Source organism: Elaeis guineensis, chromosome 1, assembly GCF_000442705.2.
Source record: "Elaeis guineensis isolate ETL-2024a chromosome 1, EG11, whole genome shotgun sequence".
Taxonomy (NCBI): Eukaryota; Viridiplantae; Streptophyta; class Magnoliopsida; order Arecales; family Arecaceae; genus Elaeis; species Elaeis guineensis.
The window spans coordinates 166408120-166423160 of record NC_025993.2 but is presented as its reverse complement, the minus strand read 5'-3'; the positions used below and the strand labels follow the sequence as shown (position 1 = coordinate 166423160).

General features: G+C 37.2%; 1 protein-coding gene across 3 annotated transcripts; it reads left to right on the top strand.

Annotated features, from left to right (window-relative positions):
- Window positions 1-7969: 7969 nt before the first annotated feature.
- Window positions 7970-14115, top strand: LOC105060292 (transcription factor bHLH49). 3 transcript variants are annotated; one of them, XM_073247325.1, is made up of 7 exons: window positions 7971-9920; window positions 10038-10252; window positions 10331-10391; window positions 10471-10539; window positions 10722-10793; window positions 10995-11189; window positions 13785-14115. In XM_073247325.1, exons 1-7 carry the CDS (start codon window positions 9144-9146, stop codon window positions 13827-13829), a joined length of 1434 nt encoding a protein of 477 aa, XP_073103426.1. In that variant the 5' UTR covers window positions 7971-9143; the 3' UTR covers window positions 13830-14115. The 3 variants fall into 3 exon arrangements, with proteins under 3 accessions (XP_073103435.1, XP_073103426.1, XP_073103420.1); XM_073247319.1 differs by lacking the exon at window positions 13785-14115 and adding an exon at window positions 12953-13543 and having other exon boundaries at window positions 7976-9920; XM_073247334.1 differs by lacking the exons at window positions 10995-11189; window positions 13785-14115 and adding an exon at window positions 12953-13543 and having other exon boundaries at window positions 7970-9920.
- Window positions 14116-15041: the final 926 nt, after the last annotated feature.

The following is a 15041-nucleotide window of genomic DNA, read 5'->3' as shown; positions in this document are numbered from 1 at the left end:
GAATGAATCCACCAAGATACCCCCTCTCCATTGTTGGCAATACCTTTCTCATCCGTTCACTACATTGAAGTGATGTATCCTTTTCTGATGTAAATTAGTTCAAGGATTGCTTGGTAAGTAAGAGACTACAAGCAGTGATGCAAAACTTTAAAACAAAACCAATGAGCTTGCTGTTATGTTTTTCTACGTATCACCCTCATGAATTTAGTAAGTTGTCGGATAGTCTATTGCACTCTGTGAGCTAAGCAGCGGTCACTGTTTTTGTTGTGCACCTCGAGCATTTGTTTTATGATCGTTGCGTACCTTCTAGTTCTTAACAGGAGACCTAACCGATAATCTAATTCTTAGATTGTAGCTTTAATACTTTAGGTCCAAGATGAAGTGGATGCTAACTGCAGCATTTACTGTGAAATTTTAGTGGCATTGAATCATGATGAACCTAATGTTGTTATTTATAGGACCATTGATGCCATTTTAACTTAGAATTCCAGTTTTGTGATGGACAGATGTAGTGGTAACTTTTTTTGATGATTGGGTCTCATGAAAAAATAAAAATCCATTTCTTGGTTCTCCTAAGAGAAAAAGTCACTCAGCTGGTGTGGTGTACTGTTATCGATCCCTTTGAATTGGCATCGTGAAATATGCTGTTAGATCAAGCAAAGTGATTGGTGCAAGACACCTGAGTGACTTTTTTGAGTGATTTTTCTAAGTCAATGTAGCATTACTCATCATAATCTAGATTGGCAGCAACGAACCGCCATGGCATACCACATCATGACTTTGGAGAATTAATCAAGCTTCTCAGACCATGTCTCTTGATGACATGCTTGGAAAATAGGTAAGATTTGATTTCTGTAGTACAAGGACAAGATTATAAGCTAGAGTTAGGATCTACTCCAATTCATGGTCAAGTTGAAGAGATCCAGTTCCATATGACCTGCCATTGAACCATGCATGACCATGAGGTGATTGAACCGGACCGCTGTAGAAAATAGGGATGATCCAGTTACCATCAAAAATATGGGGGATCTAGACGCAAAATGCAATAGGACTACAACACAAATGAACTTATCAATTAACTGAGCAATTTGTATTGGAACCTGACCTGCATTATTTTCTTTAAAAAAGGAGGAAAAAAAAAGGGGAATCCAATTGACTTCAAATTTTTACCCTAAACACAATTTTTGTCAGATCAGTTTTATTGTAATTTGGATCCGGTTTAGGTAAGTCTAGAGACCCACGGCAATTCAGATCAGGATTTATTTAGGTTAGATTGCCAATTCTGTTCATCAAAATTTTCCTCGATCTAACACTGGCTTGATTTTCTCCGACCGCAACCCGACCAAGTAGAATATGAATTGGCAGACAAATTCATGGTATACCAAGTATGGTGGTTGTGCCACTCAACAAATGGGAGCAGGTATATGTGAACAATTATACCATTCCTACCAGATGATTTGCAGCATTCCCACCATTACCTTGAAAAGTATAGTCCAGCCTCAGACTATGCGGTATGTGAACAAAGTTTAAGCAGATCCACTTGAAGTTGCAAACCTACTTGTAATTAAATGAATGCTACGTATGCTTGATATACCCTTTTTTTTTTTTTTTTTTCTTTCCTTTTTTCAGGACTGTAGTTATTTCCATTCCTCCCATGTCTCCTCCTCTCTTCCTCAATAAGCAGCTATGGGGCATAATATAAATTGAGATGTACAATTCAACCTTTGCAACCTTGCAAAAACTTCCAAAATTGGATCTGGTGAATGGTCTTGTAGAACTAAAATCAGAGGCATTTCAATTGGCCAAAAAGCACCTCCATACTAAAGTTTCAAGTTGGAGAAACCAACCCTTAAAATCATGTCCCAAAAAACATGTTACCAGGGGTATGGGAGTAATCATGGAGTCCCATCTTGATCATGTTGTGTACTGATGTTGCAAGAGCCAGACAACCACCACTCCTGCAAAACAAAGCTGACATCTATCTTCATGAGGAACACACTTAAAACCTCATTTCATGATAACAAATGCTTTAAAAATTAGGTGTTAGTTAAGGGATATATATATATTATTGACCACCATCTAATTGACAAATTAGCTGTTTTCGGATTGCCTAAGACACGGACCTAATTGGCAATGGCCTATCAACTTTTTGAGAGGAAGTTATTAAGACACTTCAGTCAAAATCCTATCGGTCGAAATCATCGCAGTGAAGAAGAAACGAGACACTCTCTCTTGGGGCCGCGTAACGATATAATATGGTAATGTGTACCCGTGAAACTGGTACCACTTCTTAGCTCGATGCCAATCATTAACTGGTGGACCTTGGTCGACATAGAGGAGCATAATATCCCAACCCACATTGGGGAGTGGTATTTAAACCATCGAAATGCATAGTGTTTGGACTTTTCTGCAGTAGCATCTGCTTAGATGTTGAGAAATATGCTACGAGGCCTTATCTTATTAAAATATAATATATAGAGGAACCAAAAATAAAATAAAATAAAATAAAACTCTGCAGATCTGGTATGCCATGTGGCATTAAAGGATTAGTTATTTATTTCATAACACTACCCTGAGTCGTATCAATCCCGTGAATTGCACCAATCCCTTCCTTTCACGTGACAAGGGTAAATGTTGATTTTAAAACCAGAACCACTTGTATATGTTGTTGGTATAATCAACAAAAGAAAGACAGACAAATTTGACTCCTGTACATAATCTTGCTTTAAAAAAAAAAAAAATTATAATACAGTTAGGGATAAAAATGGATAAGATAATATTTGTTTAGATTTATTTTTATATCTCAATTTATTTAGATATGAATAAAAATTTAAATATCTAATTAATATTTATATTCATATTTGTGTTCGTCAAAAAAAATACAAATATAAATATGAATAGAGAGATAGCTATTCAATCAGTATAATAATCAATAAAAGAAAGATGGACAGATTTAACTCGTATATATAATTTTATTTAGCAAAAAATAAATTTATAATATAATTAGGGATGACAATGGATTATATAATATTTATTTAGATTTATTTTTGTATTTAAATCTAAAATTTAAGTATCTAATTAATATTCATATTTATATCTATATTCATCAAAAAAATATAAATATGAATATAAATAATAGCTATTCAATCATCTGAGTCTGTGTATAACTCTACTTAATTTTATACAGCATTCATAATTTTTTTAAAAAAACAAATGACTATATTAATATATTATTAATTTATTTTATTTTTTATTTAATAAAATTTTTTATTGCATGCTCATAAAATTTAATTATCTTAATTCATTCATCTATATCCATTTAAAATAAATATGAATATAAATTTTTATATTTAATTAAAAATAATATCTATATTTATATTTATCAAATAAAATAAATATAAATATGGATATATACCGATATCCAATGCAATTTCAGCCTTATACACAACTAAATAGTGTTCTACGAGACTTCAATCAAGAATGGTGCTGGGTAGTTCCAGAGGACCACCTATGTGGACCCAAAAGATGTCCATGGTCTTTCTTTTTGTTAGTTAAAAAATAAAAATGAAATTAAAAAAAAAAAAAAGAGGAAAAGTCTACGGCTAGATTGCATTTTATGGCTGGTCGCTTGGCGACATCCTACAAACTGTTAGCTCTCTCACTTCATGTCGTGCGGTGGGCTTGGTGTCTGGTGATGCCTCACGTGTGTCCTTGGACTGACGGTGGATTTGGTTGGCTGGGGAATTCAATCAATATGAAATTAACTTAACCCAGCTTTGGGTCAAAAATCTTGACCAAAGCCTGATCAAATCACCTGGCAGCCCATGCCAAGCTTCTGAGTCAAGATTTAATCCAGGGTTTATCTTTGGAAAAAAGAAAAAGAAAGTAGTTTGACTCCAGGAGGTTAGATCTCACACAACCTAAGGTTGGGAGGGTAATGGGACTGCAATTATGTCCAATGAGGTCAAGTCTAATTCTATTAGAGCCATGGACAGTTTTACTATTAATTTACTTGTGGAGAAATATGATGGGTACTATTTATATGGGTTCTTCTCAAACTTCTATTCTGTACATGCACTAGAGATCAAAGGGAACCAAGTCCATGATGGCAAGTAGGGTAATTCTGTGGTCAATCCTGATCAATTATTTATTGTTGGATCTAGAGAAACCAATTCAGTCCGACCAAAGATTCCAGCTCACCTCTGAGACCCACAAACAACTCATAGTTCTGAGCTTTATATAGATCAAATCTAGACCTTATCAAATTATTAGCCCGACCCTAATTTACCGGTCCAAATGCATTGTCGATTAATAACTCCACTTTTAGATCAAACAAATAAATCTCTTGAAGATTTAATTTATTAAAAATTATATTCTAAAGGAGTTTATGAATTTTACTTTTCAACCATCGGTTAAATTTTGAAATGTATAAATGCATATATGCATATAAATATCATCTTGCATAATTACTTCTGCTCTAAGCGAATGTGAGACAAATGGGTCCCCTCCCCAGTTGCTGTAATTTTAAATGGAAAACTAATAAGTATACAAACGCAGGCTTGATAATTATCTCAATTCCCCACCTTCCAACCTTGGTTGCTTTAGATGAGTTGCTTGTTTAGTTGTTACTTTCACAAAAGAAGTGCCATGCCAACCAGGCACATGCATTCTTAGCCATTCTTTAGTAATTCTTGCTTTGGCTACCAAATTCTATATGGCACAACCCTTGCATGTCTGTGGAACATGTAGGGCCCCCACCCTACAAAGGAGGCCCATGGGTCAACAAACCCGGGGGACACGTGGAAGGAGGCAATTGGGGCATGAGAAATGGCTCAAATAATCAAATTGGCTGAAATGGGTGCCAAGGAATCTGCGATCCTTTTTTAACTTTAGAAGTACGTTGTGCCCCGTTGTCTTCTACATCGGAATTTGGAATCCCACCCTCCCCTGAGAGGAGCAGGGGGCATTTTTTGATGTTGTAAAGGATTTTTGCAGACGTAAAGGAAAGCAAGGGGAGAGAGAGAGAGAAGAAAGGGATCCTAAACAAATGCCTAGTGAAACCCGCCCAATTAACGCAAATCATTTTTTCCCCCTCCCATAAGTTCCATTTTATAATTTTTATTATGGTACAAAGGACCTAATTGAGATTGATTTAGTAAAAGGATGTGAGGGAAACCTCAATATTCTAATATTTGGAGTTATGCGTGGCTCGAGTCCCTATGGTGTCTAATAATGGCATGTCTTAATGTGTATGTGAGAGAGGAGTATCTCTAGGTAGGTATGAGGAACGCAAGTTGTTTGGGTGTGGTGGAGTGGGTGAGTCACACCCTCGTTTTGTTTGGAGAAGGTTGTAGTATTACATATTACAAATTAGGATGATCTACTTTCATTTATCAAAAAAAAAGATCTATTTTTAACTAGATATTAACTTTTATATCATCATAATTATCTTTTTCTGTAAAATATCACCCCATACTTAATCTTATGCAACATAGAATACCTTAATCTTAGGCTGGCTATATATTAGTAGGTCTTTTGTCTCCATGTAGTTTAAGGTGGTACATGTTTGGCTTCTGAAAGTAGGATGGCATCCTAATGGAAGACAATTTGAAGAAATTCTCATGAGAAAAAAATATGTAGAAAGACACTACTATAATTTAGAGATACTTTTGTAATGAGTAGTATCCAATTCAGAGACCACAATAATTGGTTTAGATAAATCAATTTATGGTGTTATGGAGTTTGCATGCTAATGTGCCATGAATTGATGTGGCAGCCATGAAATAGTTAGGGCATAATATATGGTGGACCTAGTTTTCTTTGCTGACGGTGATTCATTGCCTGATCCTAACCCATTCACATGGGTTCATTTTAATCTCACTGCTTTAGACAAGGCATATGTGTTGGACTAAACAAGCCAAGATCTCATCGATTAATAGAATAATCATGTAAGGTCCATAATGCCTAACAAAGGATGGTTAGGTTGATAAGATATAGTTGGAGTGGATTGGTTAGATCTATGAAATTTCACAATTGAATATAATATCAAGTTTTCATATACTAAAATTTTCAGTCGAATGTTGATCAACAAGCATCCAATTAGATTGATATAATTCCAGATTCTAATATGCTCTAATGAATCTTATTGCCGAGTAGAGTGAACTTCAAATATCGATAGATCAATATTAGTTAATTTTTATCAAATCCATTTTAATTTTAGTCAAGATGTAAAATAATAATTTATAAAATAATTTTGGAGGTCTCTTTTTATATTATACACGTTAGCAACAAAAAAAAAAAAGAAAAGAGAGAAAATAGCAACTGCTACCTAACTGTTAATCTTTTATTATGAGTATCATTTGATGTAAGTAATGTTTTTCATCCAAATAATATATATTTATTTTTTCCGACAACAATGACATGAGCAGAGAACGCCATTATTTCTTTCAATGTTAACTGTTATGATTATATCTATTGTTTTATTTATGGATAGATTTAAATAAAGCTAAAAAGTACAACTTTTGACCGTTACTCCCGTAACAACCGCAAGTAACGGTTTGAGGAGGCTTCATGATTGAGGCATAACAGTTAATAGCCTCCAATGGCAATCTATTATCAGAGTTTGCATCCCCGTCGATTCCCAACCGTTCGATCGTCCACATGGATAGTACAAGTCTGCGAGTTTACACCGTAATTTTCTCCTGGCGAAGATTTAACGATTACGGCTTCCCGACCACCGATGTCCCCCTGCGGTGCGGTTGTCCACCGAAATCCCAAAAAGCAAAGCAGGGAGGTCGGTGGATCTGACGCTCCACCCAACCAGAGCCGCCCGATCAGATTCCACACCAATTATTCCGGTGTGAAAGACTTGCATAATACTCGAACGTCTCGCAGTCCACTCAATTCTGACCGTTAAAAATCTAGACTTTCTAATTGCTTGCGTGAGAGCAACAGCCATGGTTTGAAATAATAACTCTTTTTTTTGGGGGGGGGGGTCGTCAAAATCTGATCGGGCGTGATTTTGATCGTTCCTGTAAATTATTTAGAAATCACTTTAAAAGATATGTTCCTGTAATGATCGTTATAAAATATGTTATAGCCACAAAACTTAAAAGATATGTTCCTGTAATGATCGTTATAAAATGGGAAAAGAGGATGTGATTTACGGGAAAAATTTATCCATGTTAATTATTTAGAAATCACCTTTAAAATTCTGAACACACAAACTAACTCCAGTAGAATAGGGGCGCAAGGCTAGATGATAAATTAATATATGTTAATTACTTAGACATCACCTTAAAATTTGAACACATAAACCAATTCCAGTGGAAATAACAGCTATTCTAAATTATATATTGAATCAAACATTAGATTGGAGAAAAAAGGGATCACCTTTTTAGTTACAACATACCATGACGAACTATAAGAATCCTGGGACGTTGTAACAATAAGCATTTTGTTTTCATGATGCTGTAACAGCGAGATTACTGCGTTACGGTAAAATATAACATAGAGACATGTAGCAGTGGATAGGGGTAAAATAGTTACAGTAAGTTACAATTCTGCGCGAGTTACTGTAACTGAGCTCATTTAGAAAAGTTACTGGTAAAATGAAATGGAGCGCTGGCACGAGGTAACATCAGCGCTCTACGGCTACCTTCAGGCTGTAACAAGTCCAATAAAATAATAAAGAACAATGTTAAAAAAAAAAAAAGTTAAGAAAGTGTTACATAGATTAAAGAGTCTAATGAACAGTAAAAAAGTGGGATCGAATCATTTTTTGGAATATATAAATTGGTGGTGAGAGAGAGGGGGGCTGGAGCACTGGAGTCTGTTCTTTAGTGTTTTTTTTTTTTTTTTTTTCTTTGGATTTTTTCCCAAATATATATAGTTTTTAGGGCGGTGTTCATCATTCACTTGGTTCTCTCTCTTGCGTTGCGCAGTGCCGAGGTATAAATGATAAAAACTTTTCTATTACCCTACGCCCCCCCCATCCCACCACACACGCGCACCGCACTAAATCTCTTTTTCATCTAGTGATGTACCTCTTCGTTTAGACATAGGCGTGTAAGGAGGCCTCTGAACAGAAGAAGACAGTAGAAAAGCTAAGACCAAACAGGAGAAAGATCACATGTTTATTTTTTTTCCAATTGTTTCGATGGGAAAAAGCTTCAGTGGAGGGCAGGGGAGTTAAAGAGGGGAGGAATCTCAAGTTGGTGTCTTTCCTTTTCCCACTTTTCACTGTGCGCTTTGGGCGTGGTCTTGTTTTGGTTTTAGAGCTTTTATGTGTAGTAGAGGAGGCACTGGGTGAGGCTTTGGCTTTGAATGGTTTGGACTGAGCTGCTCCGTTCTTCTCTGAAACCGATGCACTCTTGCTTCTTCTCAGGTCGCTGAGAGCAGAGGGGATTCTCTGATTGCCTAGTCTTTTCACCCCTTCTTTGCAACTGTGTTTCTTGTCCTTCGAAGCCTTCTCTGTCCAATTCATGGCGTTTTCCGGTGTTTGCCCTCCTGTGTTATTAGAAATTTTTGGCCTTTATAAATCAATCCCTGCTCTGACCGATGATCTTTGAAGTTATTTGTCTAAGTTTATGCCATTAGTCCTGCTGGTAAAATGGGATCTTGAATCGGTAATTCTAGGTTTGTATCGTAAAAAAGCTTCCTTTTTTTTTCTTAGTTTCGTTCCTGAGATCAATAAAGCTGTCGGTATCTGGAACATTGGGTTCTGATATGAGCTGGGGGCTCGGTGACTTTTGAGGATTCTCTTCTGAGATTGGTGGGTTTGGTGAACTGGTTTTTGGAAGAGGTTCTATGCTCTTGCGCTCTTTATCCATGTGTGCTGTTCTATCAGCTGTCTTCGAATTATTCTCGATAGATTTGCTGACTCTTGTTATTCTTGTTTCCAGTTGAGTGCTTGCCTTTCTTATCGGTTCCATTTGGATGGTCTTGTTCTATGTCATTTGGTGTCAATCTTTATCAGTTATTTAGGTCTCTGTAGTTGGATTGACATTGTTCAGGATCACCGAGATCAAATTTGGCAAAGTAGATCAAGTTTGATTTTTTTTTTTTTTTCCTTCTACGTCAGAGGAAGGGATTCAATTTTCGGTAGCTGTCCCTTTTGGATTTCTTTGTCAGGGGACAGAGAGATGGAAATGAATGCAAATGATAAATTTGGGATGGAGAAGAGGAGTGGGGTTCATTTGAACCACCATATTTCTGGTGTCTCTGCCGACTGCCAATTTGGCACACCATCAATGGGTGCTGTTCCAGCCAACCCTGCCATTGCCATGAGCCAAGGTGTTTCAATGATTTCCTCCTCATCTCCTTCAGTTCCTGGGGTGGACTTCTTTGGTCCTGGCCTCTGGAGCCACCCTGCCAATCCACAGAACTTGGGTTTTAGCAATGCTCAGACCAACACAGGTGCCTCCAGTAGCATACCAATTGGAAAACCAGTTGCAGTGTCTTCTAGAGGAATGTTCTTGCAAGCCATCCCTGGAGTTCTACCCCCAAACCTCTCTCATTTTCCTGCTGATTCTGCTTTCATTGAGAGGGCTGCGAGGTTTTCGTGCTTTAATGGTGGTAATTTTAGTGGCATGATGAACCCCTTTGGCCCATCTGAATCTTTGACTCCACACCCTACTGCTTCAAGAGGCGTCACTGGAACTCAGGGCCACAAGAGCGAATTAAACATGACTGAAGTCCCCAGGGATATCACTGTGCCAATTGATCATGGATCCAGTAGTGGAAGTCCATTGAAAAATCAAAGAGACAAGGGGAGCTACCTAGTTGGGGGCTTGAGCAATGTGTCCCGAGAGGCCAATTTTACCGAAGTTGATCAGGAAAAGTCTACTGAATTGGCCAACGCAGCTGGGAATTCTTCTTCCAGTGATCTTGGTTCAAAGAAGAGAAAAAGATCCAACCAGGTAGATAATAGCAAACTTTTCTTCCGATAAGTTTGTGTTTTGTTGTGACTATTTTCTTTTCCTTCTATTCTGCATGGAACTATAGACAAGATTTCTGAGTGGATTTTTCCATGGTAGGATATGGAATTGGACCAAGTACAAAGAGGCACACAGTTATCAATGGAAAACACAAAAGATAATGCTGAAACCGAACAGAATCTTGAGCAGAACAGCTCAAGGCCTAATGGGAAGCAGGCCAAGGATAGCACAGAAGGTTCAAAGGAAGATTATATTCATGTGAGAGCGCGGCGTGGCCAGGCAACTAATAGCCATAGTCTTGCAGAAAGAGTAAGGTTCCAAGAATGCAGTGTGGAAGTTTTCTTGGGTCTTGTTTCCATGGCTTGAATGACCTGATATTTGTTGCAGGTAAGAAGGGAAAAAATAAGTGAAAGGATGAAGTATCTTCAAGACCTTGTGCCTGGTTGCAGTAAAGTATGTTTAAAGAATAGTTTTTTATGACGTTCATACTCAACATTCAGTTATATGTTCTTAAAGTTATGGAATGTTGTAGGTTACAGGAAAGGCGGTCATGCTGGATGAGATCATAAACTATGTTCAATCATTACAACGGCAAGTTGAGGTATGTTTCCTCCATAACCATATAGTTTTAATCTTGTTTTCAGACGTGGAAGACTTATTCTTTGACCCAAGTGAGCATAAAGCCTTGCATCCATATGTTGTTCAACATCATATATTGCTGATCATTTAGAATGAATTCACTTGTAAATATTGTAACTGATTGAATATCTTTTCTTTCCTCAGTTTCTATCTATGAAACTTGCAACTGTGAATCCACGAGTGGACTGCAACATAGAAGGGCTTCTTTCAAAAGATGTATGTGTCAATTCTCCTTTTATTGTTCTATCAGCAATCATCTGAAAGGATGTATTTTTTTTACATCATAGGTTCCAAAGACAGAGTTACAAATGGCATATTTATTAAGTTAAAAACATAGATCTGGCTTCTTTGATGCTTGTTATGTTAAAACTTATAGTGGTATAAGTGGTTAATATAATCTTCTGCCTTGTGTAACAGCTTTTTCAATTCCGTGGTGGTTCTTCGTCTATGATTGGTTTCTCGCCTAACATGATTCATCCTCAGTTGCATCCATCTCAACAGGGTTTGGTTCAACCTGGGATCTCTGGCATGGGAAGCCCTTCAGATGCAGTTAGGAGAGCAATGAATGCTCAATTGACTGTCATGAGTGGATTCAAAGAGCCTACACCTCAGGTTTTCCTACTTGATAAGGCTTATCAGTCCACCTTATGCATGAAGAAATGATATCATACCATATTTCATTCATCTTGAAAGTAAATTGATTTTGATTTTGCTTGGATTGGAAAATTCCAGGCGTCCAGGCATGCAGAAGTCATTTTGCAAAATCTAAACATGAGGAAAAGGGTAAACTGGGGAAAGCAAGAAGATATTTCCCCCTTTTTAGAACACAAATAATTAAAGTTAGAAAGAGAGGCTTCAGAAAATGAATAATTTTAATTCTCTGTCTTCTCTTCATTCACCAAGGAGCCAATTAGCTGAACTGAAACTATCATTAGCCTGAGCTGTTGCAATTAGTATGTAATTGCCCAGAGGATGAATTGACTAAGGTATAGATTGGCCTTTCTTGACCCTGGACCAAATCTTTCAAGTAGGGTTTTGAATTACTGTATGATATCCACCTCTGGCCGCTAACCAGCATTTTTTCTTTAATGTTGATTCAACTGACAGCAACTGCAGTTAATTAGAGCACTTTTAGGTTGCCATTCTTCATATAAATGTCAAAAAATTGGAACTACAGATTAACCTTTAATAGGGAGGAAAGAAATTTTAATTTCTTTTGATTGCCTGCGTTACTTGACCTGTACAAGGACAACCATTTTTCTCCTCCCATGCGTGAATCCAAACTCTCTGATTCCCACTTCAAGATCCCAATCATGAACTCCAAGCAAAGGGATCATACGTTCCATTGTAATCACTTGCATATAGTGAAAGTAGAGAAATTTATTTTGCACTTTCATATGTGCCTCTGTCTTTAGATATGTTGGCAGTGTTCTACCTGTACACTCTGGATGTCTAGTGGAAGAACTTGACTCATGTCCTTTCAGAGAATTTCCTTTTCTTAATGTAGTTCCAATTGTCTTCCTTGTTAGGTTATATGTTTTAACTTTATTCTATCTTAAAGAAGTTTCAAGGAGAAATTCCTTTGCTATTGTCTTTTAACTGTATTTTTCCCATCTAACTTCAAACTGTAATATCTATGAGTATGGAAATGTGTTTTCTGTTAAAATGATTCAGCAAGAACTTCAAACTGTAATATTTATGAGTATACAAATGCTTTTTCTGTTAAAATGATTCAGCAAAAACTTACAGTTCATGGAAGAGAATATTGGAAAGCATAGCCACCTTGCAATGGTTTAGGCTACTATATCATCTATTTCATCTACAATTCATAAATAGCCACACATAATTGTAAATATCCAAGTGCACTAACGATGATTTTTCTGAAAGCCAGATATTTCGTTATCATACTATCTCTTTTTTTTTGAAGATAACAAGGAGGAAGTAGGATCCTTCCCCCTCGCATGGAAGTATTATAGATAATAAGTGAAGAACATACTGTCGTTATCATACTATCTCAAGCAAGAATACAACTGCCATTGTTTGATCTCCTTGTGGGAATTTTACCTCACAACCCTAGGTCAAAAATATGAAGAAAGTTTAAAATAAAACTCTTTCAAACATTGAAATCTTGATGGTTATGGTACCTTTTCTTGAGGGGAAAACTGATATTATCTTTAGATCAGAATAAAATAAAACTGGCATGATAATAATTTTAAACATCAAAATGTCGGGGCCAAAAACAATTTTAACCTTAATTTCAAATTCACAGTGCCAAGTACTGCCCTTTGTTTCACCTTCTTAAAGCTCTCTTATATCACTAGCAAGATAACATTATGCTAATCTAGACCACATAATTTTATTTTATATCTCTGCAGATACCAAATGTGTGGGATGACGAGCTCCACAATGTCATGCAATTGAGTTATAGTACTAATCCTCCTCTCAACACAAAAGAGTTAAACGGTAAACCTCGTGATGGCTTCCCCATATGAACCTATGACTCTAGCGGAGTTCCTTAGCTAAGATAAAGTCTCCTCATCTGGCTTCATGGGTTTTGCTGCCACCAAGTTTTTCAGACGTCGAGCTTCGGTTATCATATATAATACATTTCAAGCTAGTCTTTTTTCATGCAAAGCTCATGCCCTTGCAACATGGTAACTAAGAGGCAAAAGGGAATGTATATGCTCATCTGATAGCTCTAGTGGGAAATAGCTTATTCCACTTCAAGCATCCAAGTCCAAAGCATTGTCTAAAGTTTCCTTGTTGTATAGCAATGGCTGCAAGCCCTGCAGTTGGTTATATTATGTACTAGCTTCATTTCTTTTTATTACCATTGTATGATGATATTGGAATCAACAGCTTGGCATATGTAGCCCCAAAATCCTGAACGGGTCTAGTGAAATGGCCCTGAATATCAGGGTCTTTTTTATATTTGAATACAAATGATGATTTGTTTTTGTTTTAAATGTTCAGGATGCCAGTAAAAGTGTTTGTAAACAATCACTCCAGATTTGGGTTTCCTATGTCTGAAGACAAACTTCCTTGTACAACGGTCTTGTCATATGTATTTTTTTTTCTCTCTCAAAAAAATATGCCAAATTTTCCTGAATTAAAGAACAAGAAATATTGAATATTCCATGTTCTTTTGGCATACCTATTTTTCTATATATAGGAATATATAGAGCTCATTGATATGGTGATTTTCAGGCATTCAGCAGGCCTACTTGGTTGGTTTGCCAGCTTATCCATTAGCTATCATGCATGCGAGAGCAAAGGCGTGAAGAGGCAAGAAAAGTTGTCGTGGAATTGTGGATCTGAAGATTTTGGGATGGCAGGAACCATCTTTCTTGATAGATTTCAAGGAACCTTTTACAGTGGAGCAACAGTCCATGCCATTACCTTCTGCTTCCCTCTTTCTTTCTCCAAAGACCTGCTTTGGTTAGTTTAAAAGAGAAGCAATGTATAATGCTTGGTTAGCATGGTGGAGAAGCAATTAGAAGTGACACTTACTGTTCAGAGGAGTATCTTTATTTACCTATATCCTTTGTCTTAAAGTCTTATTAGATTGACCTAATCCTCACTGGTTGAAAGAAATTGATCATAGTGCGATGGGGTCAGTCTGATGATTAATTGGTGGTTCTTTGGCCAATTGCTTCCAAGATTGGAGCGAGGAACATCTCCCTGTTAAAGATATAGCTGATGTCACGAAAGGCTTTGGTGGAGCAACTGTGATCCGACAAAGATCTACTGGCGGTTGGCTTAGGACCACCCTTGACCGCCAATGGTCCCAAAGCCTGAAGGAAGACGTTCTGCTTCAACAATAAATTCAAAGCCTGAAGCTTGCAGCATGCATATGCCATCACTTTAGCCTTTTTTAACTAATGAAGCTTTCAACAGTGCTGTGAAACTGAACCGGTCAACACTTTCCAAGCACGAGATGCCCTACTGCTTCATGCAGGCCTTTCCTTTGGGCCACCTCCGACTGACATATAGTAGGAGATACAAACCTAATAGCAACTGCTACGCCGTCCAAAAGGTGGTTAGCTTCTTAACCAAAAGGAATGGATGATGGAGTTCTGCAGGAAGACTGGATCCTGTATGAAAAAGCTTATTCAGATCGGGCTGTTACATCCAAGTTATATCCTCAATCCTTCTCTGACGGTATTGTGCTAGTGGTTTGCACCAAATAACTCCCTACACCAACACCTTACGCCCCCCACCCCCTTCTCTCTCTCTCTCTGAAACTTCTTCATCATGGCATCCTCTATCTAAAATAAAATGAAGAACTGACCACAGAAGTTCTAGGTGATGGAGGTCTATCCAACCACCAGTGTCCTGTTGAGCCAACATGGGATTACTGACAAGAGAGCATAGAACGCTCTAAAGCTACATTATGGGTGCTACAGCAGGGCCATGCCATGATCTTTGTCCAACTGTCATTAATCATTTAGACACTCATCATGA

What these genes read in the sequence shown, in the direction of transcription:
- LOC105060292 (XM_073247319.1), top strand. Translation starts at nt 9,144, where the DNA reads ATGGAAATGAATGCAAATGATAAATTTGGGATGGAGAAGAGGAGTGGG. An exon ending in TTGTGCCTGGTTGCAGTAAA is followed by an intron (nt 10,392 to 10,470) that starts GTATGTTTAAAG and finishes GGAATGTTGTAG; the next exon opens with GTTACAGGAAAGGCGGTCAT. An exon ending in TCAAAGAGCCTACACCTCAG is followed by an intron (nt 11,190 to 12,952) that starts GTTTTCCTACTT and finishes ATATCTCTGCAG; the next exon opens with ATACCAAATGTGTGGGATGA.